At 51.1% G+C, this 24350-nt stretch overlaps 2 protein-coding genes across 2 annotated transcripts in view; both read left to right on the top strand.

Moving 5' to 3' along the window:
• The window catches only part of LOC101936458 (hepatic lectin), a 91257-nt gene that overhangs the window by 64786 nt on the left and 2121 nt on the right, over window positions 1-24350 (top strand). The window lies entirely within an intron of this gene.
• LOC135977094 (C-type lectin domain family 4 member G-like) lies at window positions 939-22440 on the top strand. Its single transcript, XM_065576187.1, has 8 exons — window positions 939-1524; window positions 2635-2769; window positions 8751-8876; window positions 12377-12439; window positions 13665-13748; window positions 16492-16637; window positions 17495-17601; window positions 20257-22440. The coding sequence occupies exons 1-8, from the start codon at window positions 1332-1334 to the stop codon at window positions 20390-20392; spliced, it is 990 nt and encodes a 329-aa protein (XP_065432259.1). The 5' UTR covers window positions 939-1331; the 3' UTR covers window positions 20393-22440.

Here is a 24350-nt window from a genome sequence, read left to right as displayed (position 1 = left end):
CTTTGATCAGTGGTTCAGTTGCTTGGTGGTGGTGGTGTCTGTAGATGTAGGTGGAGGAGAGAGAGCCTAGCAAAACGTCTCTCCCTTTTATCATGTCCTTTCTTTCCTCTTGGCTTTGCCCCCCCCTTCAGAGTCAGGTGAGCATTACCTCATCGCAGTCCCAAACTGCCCAAAGGAGGGGGGTGACCCCTCCAGGGTCTAACAGATTCTTTTGTTGATGCCTAAGCCAGTGTCCATTGTTTCTGTGAGTCTGGGCTGGGTTTGTCCCATACCTGCCCTGATGAGGTGTGAACTGCCTCTCTGGTCTTGGAGAGCTTTTGTATGGGTTTGCTTTAAGCCATGAGGATACATTTCCAGCCTCATAACTATAAACATGAAATTATAACCTATAACCTTACTATAACATCACTGTAACAATTACGATAACATCTCTATAACAACAGTGCTCAGTGCATTATGAGCCTTTGGAAAACACCCAACATGACAAACTTTGTATTGGATACCACACAATCATTTTATAAAGATGAACATGGGGGTGTAGGGTGTTTCCCCGAGGTACAGAGCGTCACAGCCCCACATGATGAAGTTGTCCCAAATTTCCAGGAACAAGGAACAAAATGTCAAGTTCCTAACAGTTCAGGACGGAGATGCGTCACTGAAGCAGGAGACCCCTCACGACTACTCCTGTTGCTATGCAGCCAACACATTATCTCTTGATCATGGCTATGCCTAGATGTGCAATTTTGACAGAGGATTTCAGGTTCCATTTCTCAGGACAGAGGGGGCTGTGAGGTCCAGTGAGAAAGGAAGGAGTTGATGTCAAGATAAAGCAGAAGACGCAGGCTATTCTGAGAAGAAAGCCTTTTCCTGTTTTCAGTTCCAACTGATGGGATCTTATGACACAACAGGGCCCCTTATCTGCTTGGTTTCCTTTTTAATTTCTCACTAACAAGGTTGCTGCAAGGCTCCGAATTCCAAAACTCGTCCTCTTCTGATAGGCCCTGAGCCTCCATGGGGAGCTGGAGCCTTGTAGTCTCATCAGGTACACGGGACAAACTCAGTGGATTATGGAGCCATGACTCTACAACTAAAAACTAACCTAGGGACAGATTCTGTGGCAGGAATGTGACGCTCTGTACCTTGGGGGAACCCCCAGCACCCCCATGTTCATCCTTGTAAAATAATTGTGTGGCATCCAATGCAAAGTTTGTCCTGTCCCATGTCTTCGGAAGACTCATGATGCTGAAATCCCTGCAGGTCAAGCATCACAGAGTGGGAATCACCTTCAGTCACTGTTTTCTGGCACCTAAAGGGCAAGGCTGTGGGTACGTATGGTAATGTGGGCAGTGACCCGAGGCGGGGCTGGAGGAGGAAGGAAGATACATGCATGCGAAAACCACAGAGCTCCTGACAGATCCAGGCTGTCACTGGTCCCCACAGACGTCCTTCAGGTCCATCCGCGGGAGATCGGCATGGCTCACCTGAACGACTATGGGAACGGGATGGTTCATTTGCAGTCAAAGGGTAAGAAGCCAGCGGAGCGCAGAGGTAAATGGCCAGTGATCTGAGTGGGGGCCTGGCTACCAGGCCTTCTGGGAGCTGTCGGCTTGACAGATCTCACGTGCTAGCTACTCAGATCGGATGGGAGGCCTCAGAGGAAAACCCAGGCTGCTGCCGGGAGCATGGGGAAATTAATAGGGGCTCTCTCCCCTGCTAGTCTGTGCTACCCCGATGTCCCGGCGTAGTGCTAGGTGATGCTGTGTTGCAGGGTGGGTGCTCGCCCACCCCGTCAGGGCTGGCCCCAATGCCCCAGCGTGGTGCTAGAGGGTGCAGGGCTGCCTTTCCCACAAGTTGTACACCCAAAGTCTTGACCACGTGTGGTTGTTAAAGTGTCCTGGCCAAATTCCAGCCCAGGCAATTCCGACAGTCCCCCCCAAAAGCCCCATTGTGGTTTCAACGGAGAACTGGATTCATCCTTCCCATCCTGCATAGCTGTTAAATAGCCCCCAGTGCCCCCACCCCAAAGATGGCTGCATCTCAGTGCTGGGTGAAGAATCCCTGTATTACCAGCCCCTGAGTCCTACCCCAGATGTGGCTGCATCTCAGTGCTGGATGAATGATCTCCGTGTGTAAACAGCCCTACACCCCACCCCAGAGACGACTGCATCTCAGGTTGAAGGATCCCTGTATTAACAATCTTTATGCCATGCCCCAGAGGCAGCATCATCTCAGCTCTGGGTGAGAGAGCCTTGTATAAACAGCCCTGTGTCCCACCCCAGAGGTGGCTGCATCTCAGGCATGGGTGAGGTGATAGATCAATAGAAATATACCCAGAGCCCATGAAGTGCCTTGGGATGACAGGGAGAGTCAAGAGACTGTATCAGTGTGTGTGTGGGCATGCTCCCTCCCTGGGTGAAGCAGCCCCCTCCTCCGGCTGAGCCAGCTCGTTTGCTGCCCAAAAAGAGCCCCCACCCTCCCTCTTCCTCCCCATCTAAGGGAGGATTTGTGACCAGCCAGCCTCTCTTCCCATGGCTAGCTCCCTCCCATGGAGCTCTCCCATTCCCACCACGCTGGCCCAGCCTGTCCTGGTGAGACCGAGGGGGATGTGTCCCTGAGTGGCTCTGTAATCTACAGGCATGGCTTCTGAGTCCGACAATGAGGACGACTACGAGAACGTGTCCATGGAGAACTGTCCCATGCCCCTGTCCCTGCCATACAGGAACAATATGAAGGCGGCCGCACCGAACCGGAAGGACGAAGGAGGAGAAGGTACCAGGGAGCCCCAGCTGCCCCGCTATAGTCTCTGTATAATCCCTCCTGTTTCCTTTCAGACCTGGCCATTTCAGTGATCTCGGGGGACCCGGTCCTTAGGCCTTCCAAGCTCCGTGAGGACTCGGAGTTCTGCTCGGCTTCCGGCAGAACACCCCCTGCTCCCCCCACCCTGGCCCAGAGCAGGACCCGTCCCTCCAGTCTGTTCCCCGGGGGTATCAATCCCGGCTAGTCGATCCCTTGGGGCCCGGTTGCTTCCTTTGTCCCCTACGCCCAGGGCTGGACCTGTCGTCCGCAGCCATGGCAGCTGCCTTCCAGCCCCCGGGAGGAGGTGAGTAGAGTCTGCCAGGGCAGGGGGGCGCCCTCATGCTACCCTGGCTCGGGGCACAGGGTGCGTGTGACAGGAGCCTGAAGCTGCATAGAGCCAGCCCGGGTCTGGACTTGCAGGGGAGAGTGAAGGAAAATTCAGGCTGCTCCTGGGTTGGGGGCTCAGTAAGGGTCTCTCTTCCCTCCCAGTCAGAGCTGACCCCCAATGTGGCACTAGGGGGTGCTGTGCTGCAGGGAGTGGAACAGGGGGCTCAGTAGGGGGTGCTCTCCCCTCACTGTCAATACTGACCCCCATTGCCACAGTGCATTGCTAGGGGGCTCTCTCCCTGCAGTCAGTGCTGGTTCCAGTGCCATAGGGGGTGCTGTGCTGCAGGGAGTGGGACAGGGGGCTCAGTAGGGGGCGCTCTCCCCTCACTGTCAATGCTGACCCCCAGTGCCACAGTGCAGTGCTAGGGGGCTCTCTCCCCGCAGTCAGTGCTGGCTCCAGTGCCATAGGGGGTGCTGTGCTCTCTTTTAGGCAAGGCCCCATACAATCAGACGATTACGCCTCAACACAGCCAATTAGCAAAGCTTCTCGGGCCGTTTTGGGGAGAGTCGCGGTGCTCACCCCAGTGTCCTGCCCATTGCAGGGGAATTCCATTTCCTCTCCCTGGATTCCCCCTGTCCTGTCAACTGCCCAGGGAATTCTCCTTCCAGCTGGGCCGTATGCTACTCAACTCTCCAATGGCCGCAGCACTCCACCCCAGAGGGGGCTGCATTGAAGTGCTGGGAGAAGCGATCCCTGTATGGACACAGCTGGGCAGAGGGAGCTGGGGATTCGGCTTCTTGCTCTTGCCAAATGGAGCTGCTCTCTGTGGAGTTACCCGGCTATCTGGTGGGATGCCCCATAAACCTCTCCTTTCCATAACCCCATTTGTACCAGCAGGTACCTCCTGCCGACATTTCCCAGTCACCCACTGGAGGGAGAGTCCTTCGCTATAACCAGGGCTGGCCTTACCATGAGGCGAACTGAGGCGGCTGTCTCAGGTGCCAGACTGAGTGGGGGGAGAGGGGCATTAGGACCCAGAGTGTAGAAAATTGTGTCTGCTGCTGGTGCATATGTATTCTCTCTGCTCTAGATGCAGAGATGGTGGAGGGCCGTGCTGGGGGAAGGAGGGCACAAGAGACATAGGCAGGCAGGAGAAAATATGAGAGGGAAGAACAGAAAGCAGCGGGAGCTGCAGGGATAGAGAGGAGGAGGAGGAGCCTCTTATGTACCTCTCCAGCACCCCCAGGAGCTGGACTGATTAACACCAGCTTCTCAGGGAGCTTCCTGTTTCCTGCTGCTTCCCTGAACCCACTTGAGGAGAACTAGGGTTACCATTCGTCCGGATTCCCCTGGACATGTCTGGATTTTTGAGCTAAAAATAGCGTCCGGGGGGAATTTGTAAATGTCCGGACTCCCCCCCGCCATGCAGAGCGTGCGCGGCTAAGAGGGCAGCCGGATGGTGCCACTTACATGGGGCTCCGACAGCCAGAGAGACCCCTCCTCCTCACCCCTGCAGCAGAGATCACTCCCTCCCTCCCTCCCTGCATTCGCAGATCGCCACCGGCAGTCTGGAGCTCCTCCCCCGCTCCTCCTCCCCCGCTCTCCAGCGTGCCGGGATGAGCGGCTCAGGCAGTTCCTGAGCTCACAGAGACATTAGGTGAACCGAAGGCCAACAACAAGGGGGCCAGGGGGTCAGGGAAGGGGCAGGGAGGTTCTGGATGGGGCAGTCAAGAGACGGGGGGGGTCGGAAGTTCGGGGGGGGGCTTTCTGGGGGTGTGGATAAGGTTTTGGGTAGTCAGGGTACAGGTAGTGGGTAGGGTCCTGGGGGGCAGTTAGGGTGGGAGGTCTTAGGAAGGGGCAGTTAGGGGATAAGGCACAGGGAGGCTTAGGTAGGGGGTGGGGTTCTGGAGGGCAGTTAGGGGCAGGGGTCCCAGGAGGGGGCAGTCAGGGGACAAGGAGTGGGGGGGAGGGCTGGGGGTTCTGAGGGGGGCTGGAAGTGGGTGGGGCAGGGGCGGGGCTAGGGCAGGACGGGGGCGGGGCTAGGGCCTCTTTTTTGCTTGCTGAAATATGATAACCCTAGGAGAACAGGTTTCAGAGTAGCAGCATCCGAAGAAGGGGGCTGTAGCCCACGAAAGCTTATGCTCTAATAAATTTGTTAGTCTCTAAGGTGCCACAAGTACTCCTGTTCTTTTTGAGGAGACCAGGCAGTCAACTGAAGTAGTAGGAGCTTTTAGGCCCTTAAGATGCTGACATCTTCCCTCCCTCAGGCCCTGCTACCACCCTGCTTATTTGTCCCCTTCAACTGAGTGTTGAGAGCCACTATAGCTTGCACAGAACAGCAGTCATGAGTGAAAGAAGAAAACGCCCCCCTGGGGCAGCATTGAGGAGGAAAGAAAGCAAAGGACGCTTTTTTATCTAAGCAGGAAGGAGCTCTCCTGAGATACATAGACACAAATGTTCACAGTGAGCCTTCCGGCCCCAGTGAAGATGTGAGTGGTGAGGAGATGCCTGATCTTCCAGTTAGTCAGAGTGCAGGTGACCTGGAAGCTACTGCAGCATCCATATCTCCCTCTCAAATGGATGTAACCATGCCCATTCCTGAAGAAAAGTGTAGATCAGAGAAGAGTGTGGTGGAGGCGCAAGAAACAGCTGCTGCTGAGTTTAGTTCCTTAAGTCTTGTCCAGGGGTAGGCAACCTATGACACGCGTGCCGAAGGTGGCACGTGAGCTGATTTTCAGTGGCACTCACACTGCCCGGGTCCTGGCCACTGGTCCGGGGGGGCTCTGCATTTTAATTTAATTTTAAATGAAGCTTCTTAAACATTTTAATAACCTTGTTTACTTTACATACAACAATAGTTTAGTTATATATTATAGACTTATAGAAAGAGACCTTCTAAAAATGTTAAAATGTACTACTGGCATGCGAAACCTTAAATTAGAATGAATAAATGAAGACTTGGCACACCACTTCTGAAAGGTTGCCGACCCCTGGTCTAGATGATCCAGGACTGTGGACCCACTTGAGCAGTAGCCTGAGAGACTTCCTTGTACTGCATGGGCCGCAGCAAGTGAAAAACTTCATGTTCCCCAAAGGCAATGAAAATAGAAGTTTCCATCCAACGCATTACTGGCGTGAAATCCCCAAGGGTGACAAAGTGGAGAGGCCATGGCTTCTGTACTGAAAAACCCAGAATGCTGCATACTGTTTTTGTTTCAAACTCTTCCAGTCTAATGTTCCAGCCACATTGGGTTCTACGGGAACAAAGGACTGGAAAAATTTGGCTAGAAATCTGGCATGCCATGAGAAGGCAGCAAATCACCAGAGAGCATTCCACAGGTGGAAAGAGCTTGAGATGAGGCTAAGGTTAAAGGCCACCACAGATGATCAGCATCAAGAGAAGATTGCATCAGAGTCTCTTTACTAGCAAAATGTTCTGAAAAGGCTGATTGCCATTGTGAGAATGCTTGCTACCCAAAACCTAGCACTGCATGGCACTTCAGATCAGCTGTATGTGCCAAACAATGGAAACTTCCTTAAAATTGTGGAGCTGATGGCTGAGTTTGATGCTGTACTCCAGGAGCATCTAAGAAGAGTCACCACCCAAGAAATTTACACACACCTCAACCTTGGAAAAACAATCCAAAATGAGATCATACAGTTACTGGCCACAAAAGTCAAACAGAAGATTGTGACAGATCTGATGTCAGCAAGATATTACTCTGTTATTCTGGACTGCACACCTGACATCAGCCATACGGAACAAATGACTTGAATGGTGCGTTTCGTAATAACAACAGAATCTAGTGAAAATGTCCCTGCAATGGTGACTGTCAGAGAGCATTTTCTAGAATTTATTGACATTGATGATACTACAGGAGCTGGTATGACAAATGTGCTTCTTAAAAAGCTGAAAGATACGGAAATTGCGATAGCTGACATGAGAAGTCAGGGCTATGATAATGGTGCCAACATGAGAGGAAAGAACAGAGGAGTGTAGACACGGATCCCAGAGTTAAACCCTCAAACTTTTTTTGTCCCATGCAGTTCTCATACATTAAACTTGGTGGTCAGTGATGCAGCATCAGCTTCTAGTGAGGCTGCTGAATTTTTTAATGTAATTCAAAGCATTTACGTATTTTTCTCTGCATCAACTCATCGATGGCAAATTTTGAAGCAACTTCTGGGAACATCCTCTCTGACACTGAAACCACTGAATGCCACACAATGGGAAAGTCGAGTGGAGGCGATAAAGCCTATCAAACACCAAATTGGGAAGATAGATGATGCCATAGTTGTCATTATGGAGGATAATACTATGACAGGAACTGTTCATGGGAAAACAGTGGCAGAGGGAAATGGAATCACCAGAAACATACATAACTTCAAATTTCTGTGTGGCTTAGTGTTGTGTCATGACATACTGTTTGAAATAAATGTTGTAAGCCAGAGACTCCAAGGTGTTGACCTTGATATATCTGGAGCAATGGAACAACTGGACAAAGCAAAGTCATACCTACAGTCTTACCGGTCAGATGAGGAATTTCAAAACATTCTAAAGAGTGCACAGAAGTTGGCAGAGGAACTTCACACTGAAGCTATTTTTCCACCCATTCAAGAATAAAAGAGTCACCAAAGAAGAAGACATTTTGATTACGAGGCACGGGATAATCCCATAAGAGACCCCAAACAACAATTCAAAGTTGAATTCTTTAACCAACTGCGAGATTGTGCAATACAGTCCTTTGAAGAAAGTTTCATGCAGCTCAAGGAACACAGCAGTATATTTGGGATGTTGTATGATATTCCAAAACTCCTCACTATACCTGAAGAAGACCTACACCAGCGATGCAGGGCACTAGAGACAGTGTTGACACATGATGACGTGCGCGATATTGATGCAAGTGATTTAGGTGATGAACTGAAAGCCCTTTCAAGATACATTTCAGCCAAATCAACTCCAAAGGCTGTTCTGGAATATATGTGCACAAATAAGATGACCACCATCTTTCCAAATGCTTTTGTTGCTCTGCGCATACTTCTAACACTTCCTGTAACAGTTGCCAGTGGAGAACGCAGCTTCTCCAAGCTGAAGTTAATAAAAACACATCTACGCTCCACAATGACACAGGAGAGGCTGGTCGGCCTTGCAACCATCTCAGTAGAGCATGAGCTGGCCCAGACTGTGGACCTTCAGGAAGCAGTTCAAATCTTTGCAACCAAGAAAGCACGGAAAGCACCCACTTTGATTATTCAAACAGATAAAAATGCCAGTGTTTACTATGCAGACAAAAAAAGTTACATTTGCTGTTCAGACATTTTAAAGTTAAGTGTTACTTAAAATTTTTGAACAAGGCATTTTAAGTTGTTAGTTCTCCTTTATTGGGGTAGGTAGCAGAGCGGTACCATGAGAGGAGTAGAACAGGAAGAAGACAGAATTGAGACCTTTCAAAGTTTTGGTCCAAGCGAGGAGGCATGGGGGCGTCATTTGAGCTCCCCACCTTAGGTGCCAAAATGTTGTGGGCCGGCCCTGCTATAACCCGCCCTACCCAGCCCTCCCTGCTTAGCTTCCCCCCATCCTGATACCCTCTCCCTTCAGAGAGCTAACTGCTGCTGTTCCCCATAGATCTTCCCCTCCCTAAACCTGCCTCACGGAGAGGCTGCCCTGGAAGGTCTCTGCTGATCACCTACGTCCTGCTGGGGGTTTGCTTCCTCATGTGCAGCGTGTCCCTCGTCCTGGTCCTCATGAAACGTGAGTGTGGGGCGGTCCCGGGTGCGTCAGGAAAGCTGCAAGTGGGGTCATGCGGGCTGGGCTCGCCGTGCCTCATGTCTATGCATTAGCTGTGAAGCCTCAACATTATTAGGCTTCTTAACACAAAGTGTGTTCTTGTTGAACCAAACAGCATAATCAGAAGGGTTTCTATTATGCACCACTCTTAACATGTTCAAGGGCTTTTCCAAAAGACCCTGCACATTGTACATGTTTACAGTTCTTGGTGTCACCAACAAGTAAGTTACAATCATTAGCAATAACATTAACATCAGTTCTATCACAAGTACATTTACAATCATTTTTGTCACGTCAAGTCTTTGGTTTAGACAATTCATTCTTTAGATCAGCTTGTTCCATATCCCTTTTGAACCTTTGCAGCTTTTTCTTGACCTCAGGGTCTTCCTTAACATAGGCTGTCAATGTAACCACTTCCTTGGGGTTTTGGTATTTTAGGGTTAACCAGTGATGAGCTGCCAAAATCTTAACAACCGGTTCCTTCCTCACCCCACGAGGGGTCGTGGCCTGCCCCTGCCCCCCAGGATTCCTGCCCCATCCAACCCCCCATGTTCCTTGATGCCCCCCTGCCCGGGACCCCTGTCCCATCCACCCCCGGCGTTCCTTGATGCCCCCACCCTCTGGGACTCCTGTCCCATCCACCCCCCTTCCCGGTCCCCTGATTGCCCCCCACCACCCCGTCCAACCCCTCCTCTTATTCCTGATGGCCCCCCGGGATCCCTGCCCCATCCAATCACACCTTCTCTCTGTCCCGACTGCCCCTGGAACTCCTGCCCCTGACTGCCTCCCACCATCCCATCCAACCCCTGCTCCTTCCTGACTGTCCCCCCGGGATCCTTGCCCCCATTCAATGCCCCTGTTCCCCGCCCTCGTACCGCCCCGACCCCTATCCACCACCCTCCCGAACTCCCCTGCCCTCTATCCAACACCCCCTCCCTGCTCCCTGCCCCCTTACCATGCCGCCTGGAGGTGGCTGGCGGCGCTACAGCCACATCGCTCAGCTGAAGCTGGGCCACGCTGTCGCCACGCAGCGCCTGGAGCACCGAGTCAGGCCGAGCTCGCAGCCCACTGCCCAGAGCATGCACCAGCGATGGGGAGAGCTGAAGCTGCGGGGGAGGGGGAACAGCCAGGGACTAACCTCCCCGACCAGGAGCTCAGGGGCCGGGCAGGAGGGTCTCGTGGGCCACCGTAGTGGGTGCCCGCCCCCGAGAGCCAGAGAGACCTGCCGTGGGGTGAGGTGGGGAGTCCTGGTGGTGCTTACCTGGGGGCGGCTCCCGGGAAGCATCCGGTAGGTCCCTCTGGCTCCTGGGGTGGGGTAGCGTAGCTGGGGAGGAGCAGAGAGTTACCTGCCGCGGCACGGGCGACCCTCCTCGTGCCCCCCAGCTCACCTCCGCTCCATCTCCGCCTCCCTGGGCCTGATCGCGAAGCTGCCGCTTGTTTCTCAGCCCTCCCAGGCATCCCACGTGAACAGCTGATTCGCGGGAAGTGGGGGTGGGGGAGGAGAAGCGGGGAGTGTTCATGGGAGGAGGAGGAGGCAGAGGTGGAGCGGAGGTGAGCTGGGGCTGGGGATGGGGCGGGGAGCTGCTGGAGCTCCACGGAGCACCCACGGAGCCACTTTAAATTTAAAAGCCCTTTTAGAACCGGTTAAAAACCAGTTCCCACGAACCAGTGCGAACCAGCTCCAGCTCACCACTGGGGTTAACCTGTCAGTCAGGTAATTTGCATCAACACAGACACTCGCCTGTTTTTAGATCTTCAACCTTTACCAATTCCAAGGCTGGACTCTGTCTTAAAGAGATACCATCCATTTTCACTAGCATGTTAGACTCAAGGTTCTTTTGTCCTTCCATTACCTACCTCTGCTTCCACGTGGAATCAGATGTCAAGTCCACTAAGAGACTACAAGTCATATCCAAAATATCTAGAGATGAGAGTTTGCCTGCTCTCCCCTGTATCCTTGTCACCCAGTAACCAGTAACCCAATCTTTCCTCAGTACCTGAGTCACAGACTGCTTCCTTAAAGAATCAACATGATGATATTCATCTTCCAACAACGTTGTCTCCCCAACAAGCTGGTTAAGCTTATAGGCCTGTTTAAATTCCCTAACAATTTTTATTTCATTTGAAATCTTTTCAATGCTTTAGAAAGACCCACTGTGGATAGCTAAGTCAGTGGATCGATACACCTCAGAAAGACTCTGGCAGTTAAGAACTGGAACAAGTGTTCCAGACAAACTGTTGCTTTCTCTATACATTGACTCACCCTGAGTTAACTTAATCAAAATACTTCTACCACCACCCGTTGCCGCAAACTGCTTCCACAAACTACCCTGAAGATTTTTCTCTTCAGAAATTTTTCTAAGCAACAACCCACTTTTCACAGGATTTCTGCCCTTACCCTTTTCACCTAGGGCTTGCTCTAAAGGAACATTTTCCTCAGCAACAACAGACTTTCTGGGTTTCACTTAAATCCAGAATCACCTCTGTTCCATCAGGAGATTTTTCACAAACTCCCTTTCAGGTAAACTGCTAGACTTCATAGTGACAAGATTAGAAGGATTCTGTTCCTTGTTACAAGTTTTCAAACTGTCAGTAGGTAACATAGTTAAATCACCTTCATGCTTTCCTTGTGCCCTGGCTATGATATCACCCGGATCAGACAAGGCTGTCATATCTTTACCCAGCAACACACTAGCAACAGGCAAAATAGAAGCACCAGAATCGCTTGGTCTCTGGGAGCTATTTATGGGATTAACTGGATGCAACCTAGTTACAATGTCATCATCCCTAGTAGACACAAATTCAGGACCACTTCCTTCCTGGGCTTTAGTTGTATCCAGAATCAACTCTGGGTCAACTGATAAATTTTCAGCCATCATAGGCTGACAGGCTTCTTTGGTCTGCTTTACAGACAGAAAAGAGCTGGAGAAACATTCCCCTTTAACAGACAAACAGCTTGGGATATCCTTTCCCTTGTCCCAGCACACATGGCTGTTCACGGACAATTGTTTGGAGATTGGGGTAAATAAAATAAATAAATATATGGAGATATACCTATCTCATAGAACTGGAAGGGACCCTGAAAGGTCATTGAGTCCAGGCCCCTGCCTTCACTAGCAGGACCAAGTACTGATTTTGCCCCAGATCCCTAAGTGGCCTCCTCAAGGAGTGAACTCACATCCCTGGGTTTAGCAGGCCAATGTTCAAACCACTATCCCTCTCCACCAGGCATCTGTTTGTTGGTATTACTGTTGTTACCCTTTTGGCCCAAGACAAAATCGAAGGCCTTGCTGGGTTTGTCCCATTAGGGGGCGCAAACACTGCTCCCAGGCAGGTTTGTTCTCATTGTTAGAACTAGAAATGAAGCATTCCTCCCTGGGCCGTGACTCCAAACTGAAAACCTATCCCTACTCTGAGTCCCCCAAACCATATAAACAACAGCTGACATTTGCCCCTCTTTCTAGATGCACAGATGTCCGAGGAGCTGCAGCAGATGCGGACTGATCAATTCATGCTCAGAGCCAATGGTAACAATTCAGCTTACTCCCAGGTGTCCATTTGTTGGTATTACTGTTCTTACGCTTTTGGCCCAAGGCAAAATCTGAGGCCTTGCTGGGTTTGTTCCCGTTATGGGGAGCAAACACTGCTCCCAGGCAGGTCTGTTCTCACTGTGATCTTGTTTAGTTACCCGGGGTCCTGTTCCACTGAGCAGGACTGGAACTAACAGAAGCAGCTGGGTTCCTCGCTCAGAAATCCCCACAGCTGCCCCTCCAGCGAGCTCTTTGCCCAGGGAGCTCGGTCTCCACTTTCTCCCAGGGTCCCACTCACAGCACCTTCAGCCTTCCACCCATGCAGCTGGCAGCCGGTTTCCTAGCACCTGGGGCTGCAACCAGTGACACCCTCAGGCCGGCCCACCTCAGCTCTGACCTGCCATGCAGCCTGGTGCTTTGGGCAGTCACCTCCACTGTCTGCATCTATGTCATGGCATACAGGGGCTTGATTGCTCCTCCCGCACTTGGCACCTGTTGGCTTTAACGAGGTCTGTCATTGTCTGTGGATCCCACATGAGGGCAGTCAATAGTACCCTCCAGCATAACACTATTAGGTGTATTACGGTAGCAGCTAGGAGCCCCAATCACAGCCCAGACCGTCATTGTGCTGGGCCCTGCACAAATACAGAACAAATCTACAGTCTCTGCCCCAAAGAGCTTCCAACCTACGTATTAGACCAGGGACGAGAGGTGGAGGCAGGCAAACAGATGGGGGAGCACAAGGGAACAGGACCATACCAAGCCTCTTATTGTTTTGGTTGCACTCCAATTCACTGATTAATGATCTGAGCCTGTTGAGCCTGAGGGAAAGACTCCCATGATCTTGACTGGCGTTTGGATCAGGCTTTATTTAGCTAAGAGCCCGTCTGCAGCAGAAGTGAGGTTCTTACCCACGAAAGCTTATGCTCCCAGTACTTCTGTTAGTCTCAAAGGTGCCACAGGACCCTCTGTTGCTTGTAACAAGCTTGGTGCCTCCCGCTGCTGAGAAAGGGGCCCTGTTTCAGTGTCACAGCCAGGCCCCAAATCCCGGTGTTTATGGTCTGTACACAGACACGCCAGGCCGAGTTGCACACACCTCTGGCCCTGGCTAACTTCTGGTGGCTTTGGACACACAGAACATGGTAAGCGCCACTCGAGGCTCCCAAACTATTTAAAGGGATGGGACCCCATTCCCATACATGACGGCGTGTTGTGTTTCCAGTGTCCAGGGATCTGGCCAAAGCGAAACAAGACAGAGATGACATCAGAGCCGAGACCTACAAGATCCTGGATGCCGCACAGAAAGGTAACGGTGAGATAGAATATCAGGGTTGGAAGGGACCTCAGGAGGTTCTAGTCCAATCCCCTGCTCAAAGCAGGACCAATTCCCAACTAAATCATCCCAGCCAGGGCTTTGTCAAGCCTGACGTTAAAAACCTCGAAGGAAGGAGATTACACCAGCTCCCTAGGTAACCCATTCCAGTGTTTCACCACCCTCCAAGTGAAAAAGTTTTTCCTAATATCCAATCTAAACCTCCCCCATTACAACTTAAGACCATTACTCCTTGTTCTGTCATCAGGTACCACTGAGAACAGTCTAGATCCATCCTCTTTGGAACCCTCTTTCAGGTAGTTGAAAGCAGCTATCAAATCCCCCCTCATTCTTCTCTTCTGCAGACTAAACAATCCCAGTTCCCTCAGCCTCTCCTCATAAGTCATGTGCTCCAGACCCCTAATCATTTTTGTTGCCCTCCGCCGGACTCTTTCCAATTTTTCCACATCCTTCTTGTAGGGTGGGGCCCAAAACTGGATACAGTACTCCACATGAGGCCTCACCAATGTCGAATAGAGGGGAATGATCACGTCCCTCGATCTGCTGGTAATGCCTCTACTTATACAGCCCGAAATGCTGTTAGCCTTCTTGGCAACAAGGGCACACTGTTGACTCATAGTTTCTCGTCCACTGTAACCCCTAGGTCCTTTTCTGCAGAACTGCTTCCTAGCCATTCAGTCCCTAATCTGTAACAGTGAATGGGATTCTTCTGTCCTAAGTTCAGGACTCTGCACTTGTCCTTGTTGAACCTCATCAGATTTCTTTTGGCTCAATCCTCTAATTTGTCTAGGTCCCTCTGTATCCGATCCCTAACCTCCAGCGTATCTACCACTCCTCCCAGTTTAGTGTCATCTGCAAACTTGCTGAGAGTGCAGTCCACAACATCCTCCAGATCATTAGTGAAGATATTGAACAAAACCAGGCCCAGGATCGACCCTTGGGGCACTCCGCTTGAAACCGGCTGCCAACTAGACATGGAAACATTGATCACTACCCATTCAGCCCGATGATGTAGCCAGCTTTCTATCCACCTTATAGTTTATTCATCCAGCCCATACTTCTTTAACTTGGTGGCAAGGATACTGTGGGAGACTATCAAAAGTCAAGGAATAACACATCTACTGCTTTCCCCTCATCCACAGACCCAGTTATCTCCTCATAGAAGGCAATTAGGTTAGTCAGGCATGACTTGCCCTTAGTGAATCCATGCTGACTGTTCCTGATCACTTTCCTCTCCTCTAAGTGCTTCAGAATTGATTCCTCGAGGGCCTGCTCCATGATTTTTCCAGGGACTGAGATGAGGCTGACTGGCCTGTAGTTCCCCAGACCTCCTCCTTCTCTTTTTTAAAGATGGGCACTACATTAGCCTTTTTCCAGTCATCCGGGACCTCCCCCGATCGCCATGATTTTTGAAAGATAATGGTCAATGGCTCTGCAATCACATACGCCAACTCCTTTAGCACCCTCGGATGCAGCAGTCTGGGAGCTGATCTTGTTTGTGAAGACAGAGGCAAAAAAAGCATTGAGTACATTAGCTTTTTCCACATCATCTGTCACTAGGTTGCCTCCCTCATTCAGTAAGGGGCCCACACTTTCCTTGACTTTCTTCTTGTTGTTAACATACCTGAAGAAACCCTTCTTGTTACTCTTAACATCTCTTGCTAGCTGCAACTCCAAGTGTGATTTGGCCTTCCTGATTTCACTCTTGCATGCCTGAGCAATATTTTTATACTCCTCCCTTGTCATTTGTCCAATCTTCCACTTCTTGTAAGCTTCTTTTTTGCGTTTAAGATCAGCAAGGATTTGACTGTTAAGCCAAGCTGTTCACCTGCCATATTTACTGTTCTTTCTACACATCGGGATGTTTTTTTCCTGCAACCTCAATAAGGATTCTTTAAAATACAGCCAGCTCTCCTGGACTCCTTTCCCCCTCATGTTATTCTCCCAGGGGATCCTGCCCATCAGTTCCCTGAGGGAGTCAAAGTCTGCTTTTCTGAAGTCCAGGGTCCGTATTCTGCTGTTCTCCTTTCTTCCTTGTTTCAGGATCCTGAGATACACGCCAGCCTCGGCTCGCTCTTCATGGCAGGGGGACTGTTTTCTGTTCTGCATCTGTACAGCACCTGGCACAACGGGGCCAGATTGGAGGGGGGGGGGACTATGGCAATACAGATAACAACACTGAGGAATACTAAGCCCTTTGCGAACATTGGGGGCCTTCATATTCATTGAAGCCATAGGGAGGGGAGTCTGAAGGGGACGCTCTTCCCTCGCAGTCAGTGGTGACCGCAATCCCCCAGTGTGATCCTAGGGGGCACTCGTCCCTCTGAGTTATATGAAGGATTGTGCTGTAAGAGTCCGTTTAATGTTTCCAGCTGTGTATTAAGCAAAGTCTCTATCATATCTACCCATCCATCTCTCTCTTCTCATTAGCTAAGTGTCTAAAAATCTGCTGGCAAGCTCAGAGTAAATTGTGATTTGTTCCATCGGGAAATGACTCTGAATTTCCTCCACATTTGGAGGAAGCATAAAGTGGGTGAATAACATTCTCCTTGTGACCTTTCAGCTGAGCACTTTCCAGGGGCAGGGCCTGCTTGAAGGAAGCTCCCACGGTACCTGGCAGCTGCTGAAGGTATTCGCTGGGTTTATCCAGGGTGGGGAGCCCCTCCTCTCATACCTTCCTAGTCACGCGCTGGCTCTGCTGTGTTCTTTCTGACAGGCACTTCCCGCTGCCAGCCTGGCTGGGAGCAGTACCGAGGGAGATGCTACTTTTTCTCCACGACTGCCAAACCCTGGCAGGCAGCCAGAAGCTACTGTTTGATCCAGACTGCCAATCTGGTGGTGATCAACGATCAAACAGAGCAGGTATGACCCACCAACCCCCCCCGCCTCCATTGGGTATGTTAAGGCTGCTTCCGCACTCTGAACTTTTGGGTACAAATGTAGGGGCCTGCATGAAACTTCTAAGCTTAACTACCAGCTTAGATCTGGTCCGCTGCCACCACTCCCAATGTGCTAATTCCCTTCCCTGGGTAGCCTTGAGAGACTCTTCACCAATTCCCTGGTGAATACAGATCCAATCCCCTTGGATCTTAAAACAAGGAAAAATCAATCAGGTTCTTAAAAAGAAGGCTTTTAATTAAAGAAAGAAAGGTAAAAATCATCTCTGTAAAATCAGGATGGGAAATAACTTTACAGGGTAATCAAACTTAAAGAGCCCAGAGGACCCCCCTCTAGCCTTAGGTTCAAAGTTACACCAAACAGAGATAAACACTCTAGCAAAAAGATACATTTACAAGTTGAGAAAACAAAGATAAAAACTAACACGCCTTGCCTGGCTGTTTACTTACAAGTTTGAAATAGGAGAGACTTGTTCAGAAAGATTTGGAGAGCCTGGATTGATGTCTGGTCCCTCTTAGTCCCAAGAGCGAACAACCCCCAAAACAAAGAGCACAACAAAAAACCTTCCCCCCACCAAGATTTGAAAGTATCTTGTCCCCTTATTGGTCCTTTGGGTCAGGTGTCAGCCAGGTTACCTGAGCTTCTTAACCCTTTACAGGTAAAAGGATTTTGGAGTCACTGGCCAGGAGGGATTTTATAGTACTGTACACAGGAGGGCTGTTACCCTTCCTTTTATAGTTATGACAGGGTAAAATGCACCCATGCAGAGGCCATGAGGCCTAGCTTATGCTCCAGTTTCCTCTGTGTCATCCCCTCTCTAGAATTACTTGGCCATTAAAGCTGATTCTGTTCGTCGCTGGATCGGCTTCACAGACCAAGAGACTGAAGGCGTCTGGCGCTGGGTGGACAATACTCCTGCAGAATTTACGTAAGCATGGGGCGATCCTCTGCTCTCCCCTTCCTGCCCCCGGCCTTCCCCAGCTGCCCCTGCTCCTGCAGGCGCTTTCCACCTCAGTAGCTCCAAGGCTGATGCCAGGGATGGAGCCACTCGGGTTTGATTTCATGCCCTGAGTGCTGAATGACTCGAGGCTTTATCAGTCCCCCCTCAGGTCACTGGTTCAAATCTGGCCCAGGTCTGTAGTGACCAAATGACATTGCTGTTGGGTGCCATCTGTATGAAATGAGCTTGCCGGGTCTCAGCCCACTTCCCAATGGGAAAAGCATCCACAGATCGCACTGGGTGCTCGTTGGCCATCACAGCCAAGGGACCGAGGATGGAATGGGTCATGGGGACAAATGCCCCTCTCAGCCACAGAAGGGTCTCTCCCAGGCTGGGCTGGGCTGAGACATTGTGGTGAGGGGAAGCTTGTGCTGCCATGGGGTGTGTGGGTAGCAGCTTCTACCCCTGCATCAGGGCCTTCAACAGCACAGCCCTCCCCCACTTATGCCATTAACTGGTAGTAGGTTGTTATCATGACGCCTGCCCTGTGAGCAGGTAACGCTGTCTCTGGCCCCATGTTCATTTGGATACTTCAGAATAAAAGATCGGTCTCCTCTAGGGGAAATTTTTCAACCCCCCCCCACCCCCGCACTCCCTATGCAGAGAGTATTCAGCCTGCCATCATGGGCAGCCATATTGTTCCTTCTACTTGCTTTAATCCCCCCTAGTGCTGGATTAAAGTAATGGAATGGGTGTGATGGGTTTGGTCACAGAAACCTCCTTGGGACTGTCACCTGATGTGCTGAGACTACCTCTGAGCCCATTTTCTCTGTAAGGTTGGGCTTCCAGAACCCTGCATTGTTCAGCCAGACATGCCAGTCTGCTCCAACACAGGCCCAGGGTCTGAACCACACGCCACAAAGATGCAGACTTAACTGAAAACAGCTTAAGAAGAGCCCCTGTCTCCAGCACCCAGACATCCAGCTCCCAATGGGATCCAAACCCCAGATGAATCTATTTTACTCTGTATAAAACGTATACAGGGTAAATTCATAAATTGTCCGCCTCTATAACACTGATAGAGAGAGATATGCACAGCTGTTTGCTCCCCCAGGTATGAATTACTTACTCTGTGTTAATTAATAAGGAAAAGTGATTTTCTTAAGTATAAAAAGTAGGATTTAAGTGGTTCCAAGTAATAACAGACAGAACAAAGCAAGTTACCAAGCAAAACAAAACAAAACATGCAAGTCTAAGCCTAAGACATTAAGAAACTGAGTACAGATAAAATCTCACCCTCAGAGATGTTCCAATAAGCTTCTTTCACAGATGGGACTCCTTCCTAGTCTGGGCCCAATCCTTTCCCCTGGTACAGTTCTTGTTAGCTCCAGCTCAGGTGATAACTAGGCGATTTCTCATGACTGGAAACTCCTTTGTTCTGTTCCACTCCCTTATATAGCTTTTGCACATAGCAGGATTTTTTTGTCTCTCTGGGACCCCAGCCCTCCTTCTAAATGGAATGCACCAGGTTTAAGATGAATTCCAGTACCAGGAGACATGGTCACATGTCCTGTGAGACCCCAAGCCTTCATTCTGCCTGGCCTGACTCACAGGAAGGCTTGCAAGTAAACAGAGCCATTTACAACCAATTGTCCTAATTGATGGGAGCCATCAAGATTCCAAACCACCATTAATGGCCCACACTTTGCATAATTACAATAGAACCTCAGAGTTATATTTCATATTTCTAGTTTCAGGTACAAGAATGATACATTCAGGTACAAGACTGAGAGGGGACATGATAGCAGTTTTCAGGTATCTAAAAGGGTGTCATAAGGAGGAGGGAGAAAACTTGTTCACCTTAGCCTCTGAGGATAGGACAAGAAGCAATGGGCTTAAACTGCAGCAAGGGAGGTTTAGGTTGGACATTAGGAAAAAGTTCCTAACTGTCAGGGTGGTTAAACACTGGAATAAATTGCCTAGGGAGGTTGTGGAATCTCCATCTCTGGAGATATTTAAGAGTAGGTTAGATAAATGTCTATCAGGGATGGTCTAGACAGTATTTGGTCCTGCCATGCGGGCAGGGGACTGGACTCGATGACCTCTCGAGGTCCCTTCCAGTCCTAGAATCTATGAATCTATGAATCTATAAACTATTTATACAAATAGGATGACCACACTCAGTAGGTTATAAGCTTTGTAATGATACCTTACAAGAGACCCTTTGCATGAAGCATATTCCAGTTACATTATATTCACACTCATTAGCATATTTTCATTAAATCATATGGAGTGCAACATCACAATGGGCCCAAAACTCTGTTGCTTAAGGACTGCTCTGGCAGCATCAAGGGATTTTGAAGGAGCCTTTATCTCCTCCCCGACCCTCGCCCAGGATATAAGCAGCATAAAGGGGCTGGAGAAGAGCTGGCACAACAGCCCCTGGCGCAGGGGTGGGGCTGGAGCCCTGCTGGGCTCTGGCTGTTCTAAGCTTCCCAGAACCCCACCAGGGCCTGAGCATAAGTTAAGAACCCTGAGGCTGCTCTAGGTTACACTGAGGGTGGGGTCCAGCTTACTGGGGGTGTGTCTCCTCTGGGACAGGGAATCGGCGGGCTAAGGGCTCATCTCTCTCTTCTTGTTCAGGTACTGGAATGAAGGGGAGCCCAATAACCATCTCTCGCACGAAAACTGCGCCCACCTGTTGGACACTGGCCTGTGGAACGACGGACCCTGTAGTTTGTCTTATAGGTGGATCTGTGAAAGGGCCGCCACTGTGTAAACTGTCCTCTCTCCCCCCGGCTCAGAACACAGGCTGAAATTCATCCCCCTGCCATGAGGCCTGGGCACGGCTCCCAGCTTCCGCATCAGCCCGTTGTGCTCTTTTGCTGACCCGTTGCCCAGGGCTGAATCTCACACACATCCTTGCTCTGCCTGAGGTATCCTGGCCCCTCTCCCCATTTGATGCTCCCAGTGAAAACACCTTCCCCGCTGCATTTCCCGGTGCCTGGGTCGGGCCCCCTGTGATGTTCCCCTCTGCTGTTATCTGGACCGGTGATCTGCTAGGTCACTCCAGTCCTTGAATCTGGGAGCCAGCCTTACCCTGCTCTGCTGTAAGAATCCCCATTCCTGGGCTGTTCACGCACAGCCTCCAGCATGTAAGCTGCTTGGATTGTGCAACCAAATGACAGTCGCCAATATCTCCAATCCCAGACACAACCCTAGGAACCTCCCTCTTGCAGTGTCCAGTTATGCCCGCTGGAGGCTTATAGGAGTTCGTCAATTTAACAAAGAAATTGATATGTACCAGGCTTGTTATCCCCAGGGGAATCTCTGACACGCTTCAAACCAAACACACTGCTTCAGGTAGAATAAACAGATTTATTAGCTACGAAGAAAGATTTTAAGTGATTATAAGACAAAGTCAGATTTGGTCAAATGAAACAAAAGCCAAACACATTCTAAGCTGAGCTTAACACTTCCAGTGCCCTTACAAACTTAGATGCTTCTCAACACAGGCTGGCTGGTTGCCCTTCAGCCAGGCTCTCCCCTTTGATCAGCGCTTCAGTCGCTTGGTGGTGATGTCTGTAGATGGAGGTGGAAGAGAGAGGAAGAGCATGACAAAGTCTCTCCCTTGTATCATGTGCTTTCTTCCCTCTTGGCTTTGCCTTCCCCTCCCACCCCGCCCCCCCGGAGTCAGATGAACATTACCTCATCACAGTCCCAAACTAACGAAAGGAAGGGGGGTGACTCACTCAAGGGTCCAACAGATTCTTTGAGGTTGCCTAGGCCAGTGTCCTTTGTTCCTGTGAGGCTGGGCTGGGTTGAGCTGAATAAATATGACCCTGGTGAAAGGTTGGGTTCCTGCTGGAGTGTTCAGCCAGGCTCCAGTCCCTAATGACTGTATTGGACCGACTGTAACAAGCTTGGTGCCTCCCGCTGCTGAGAAAGGGGCCCCATTTCAGTGTCACAGCCAGGCCCCAAATCCTGGTGTGTACAGTCTGTACACAGACACGCCAGGCTGAGCTGCACACACCCGCGGCTCTGGCCAGCTTCTGGCAGCTTCAGACACACACAACATGGTGAGCGCCACTCAAGACTCCCAAACTAAAGCAGGGGTGGGCAAACTTTTTGGCACAAGGGCCACATCAGGGAATAGAAATTGTATGGCGGGCCATGAGTGCTCACAAAATTGGGGTTGGGGTGTGGGAGGGGGTGAGGGCTCTGGTTGGGGCTGCAGGCTCTCGGGTGGGGCTGGTGATGAAGAGTTTGGGGTATAGGAGGATGCTCTGGGCTCGGATAGAGGGTTTCAGAGGATCAGGACTGGGGCAAGTGTGCAGGAAGGGGTGCAGGCTCTGGGGTAGGGCTGGGGATGATAGGTTTGGGTTGCAGGAGTGTGCTCCAGGCTGGGATCGAGGGGTTTGGAGAACGGGAGGTGGATCAGGGCTGGGGGCGTGGGGAGAGGCTGAGGGGTGCAGGCACCAAGCGGCGCTTACTTCAAGTGACTCCCGGAAACAGTGGCATGCCCCTTCTCCGGCTCCTACACAGAGGTGCGGCCAGGTGGCTCTGCATGCTGCCCCATCCACAGGCACCACCACTGAAGCTCCCATTGGAGCACCAGAGGGGGCCATTGGAGCACGTAGAAGCTGGAGTGGGGCCATGCTGTGGCTTCCGGGAGCTGTGTGGTGCAGCCCACGACCCAGCCGGACTGGGGCCGAGCTGTGTGGTGCAGACTCCAACCCCGCTCCCCAGCAGGAGCTCGCGGGCCAGCTTAAAACAGGCTGGCTTTAAACGGGCAGTAGTTTGCCCACCCCTGATTTAAAGGGATGCGACCCAGTTCCCATACACCACGGAGAGTTTTGTTTCCAGTGTCCAGGGACCTGGCCAAAGCGAAACATGACAGAGAGGACATCAGGGCCGAGACCTACAAGATCCTGGATAACGTACAGAAAGGGAACAGTGAGATGCACGCCAGCCTCAGCTCGCTCTTCACGGCAGGGGGACCGTTTTCTGTTCTGCGTCTGTACAGTGCCTGGCACAATGGGGCCTGATCGGGGCGGGGGAAGGGGGGGATGGCTACGGTAATACAGATAATAACTGAATAATTCTCCTCCCTTCACGAATATTGGGGGCCTCCCTATTCATTGAAGCCATAGGGAGGGGGAGGATCCGTAGGGGGGGCTCTTCCCTCGCAGTGAGTGCTGACTGCAATCCCCCAGCGCAATCCTAGGGGGCGCTCTTCCCTCAGAGTTATATGAAGGATTGTGCTGTAAGAGTCCATTTAATGTTTCCAGCTGCTGTGACAAAGCTCCCAGCCTGTATTGGTGGGTCCCACACTTCCAGGTGGATACAGTGGCCTCAGAAGCTCGCTAAGGCCCTCAACATGACCTCCCTTTCCCAGTTTAGCGGCAAAGGTCACCACTTATTGAGCTACTTTCATCACAGGTCAGTATGGGAGGTGGGAAGGTGGAATACCCACAGTCTCTGTTGCTCCTTAGAGCTCAGAAGGTGCAGTTTGGCCTCCTGCCTGGGCCAAGGTCTACTTCCCCTCTCAAAGGGATCTCTGTAGAGTATGGTGGGAAGGGGGGAACCTGGGCCTGCCCTCTACTCCGGGCTCCGGCCCAGGGACCCCAATGGTAGCAGCTGTTGGCGGCTTTCCCTTCACCACTGACGGTGGTGGCCACTTCCCCTTGCATTTTTCCTTGTTCCGCTGCATCCATTGCAGAGGGGCCTGATCAGTCAGAAGGACAAACTGACTCCCTAGCAGGTGGTATCACAATGTTTCCAGGGCCCACTTAACGGTGAGGCATTCCCTCTCGACCACTGCATATTTCTGTTCCCTTGGGAGGAGTTTCCTACTAAGGTAGAGGATTGGGTGTTCTTCTCCGACCATCTGGGATAGTACAGCCCCTAGTCCTACTTCACTGCTTATTAAGCAAAGTCTCCATCGTATCTACCCATCTATCTCTCTCTTCTCATTAGCTAAGTGTCTAAAAACCTGCTGGCAAGCTCCGAATAGAAACAGTGATTTGTTCCATCGGGAAATGACTCCGAATATCCTCCACATTTGGAAGAAGCATAAATGGGTGAATAATATTCTTCCAGCAGGGCTGGCTCCAGCTTTTTTGCTGCCCCAAGCGGCGATGCAAAAAAAAATTAAAAAAAAAAAAAAAAAAAGATAAAGCCGCGATCGGCGGCACTTCGGCGGCAGCTCTACTGCGCTGCTTCATTCTTCAGTGGCAATTCAGCGGCGGGTCCTTCCCTCCGAGAGGGACTGAGGGACCCACCGCCGAATTGCCACCGAAGACCTGGACATGCTGCCCCTCTCCATTGGCCGCCCCAAGCACCTGCTTCCTTCGCTGGTGCCTGGAGCCGGCCCTGTCTCCCAGTGACCTTTCAGCTGAGCCCTTGCTGAAATGCTTTCCAGGGGCAGGGCCTGCTTGAAGAAAGCTCCTGCAGTACCTGGCAGCCGCTGAAGGCATTCGCTGGGTTTATCCAGGGTGGGGAGCCCTTCCTGCCCATACCTCCCTAGTCACGCGCTGGCTCTGCTGTGTTCTCTCTGGTAGGCACTCCCCGGTGCCAGCCTGGCTGGGAGCAGTACCGAGGGAGATGCTACTTTTTCTCCTCGTCTGCCCAGCGCTGGCAGGCGGCCAGAAGGTCCTGTTTGGGCCAGACTGCCAATCTGGTGGTGATCAATGATCAAACGGAGCTGGTACGACCTCCTGACTTCCCCCATTGGG

This window comes from Chrysemys picta, chromosome 22 (genome assembly GCF_011386835.1).
Source record: "Chrysemys picta bellii isolate R12L10 chromosome 22, ASM1138683v2, whole genome shotgun sequence".
Taxonomy (NCBI): Eukaryota; Metazoa; Chordata; order Testudines; family Emydidae; genus Chrysemys; species Chrysemys picta.
This window is presented reverse-complemented; position numbering and strand designations above follow the sequence as displayed.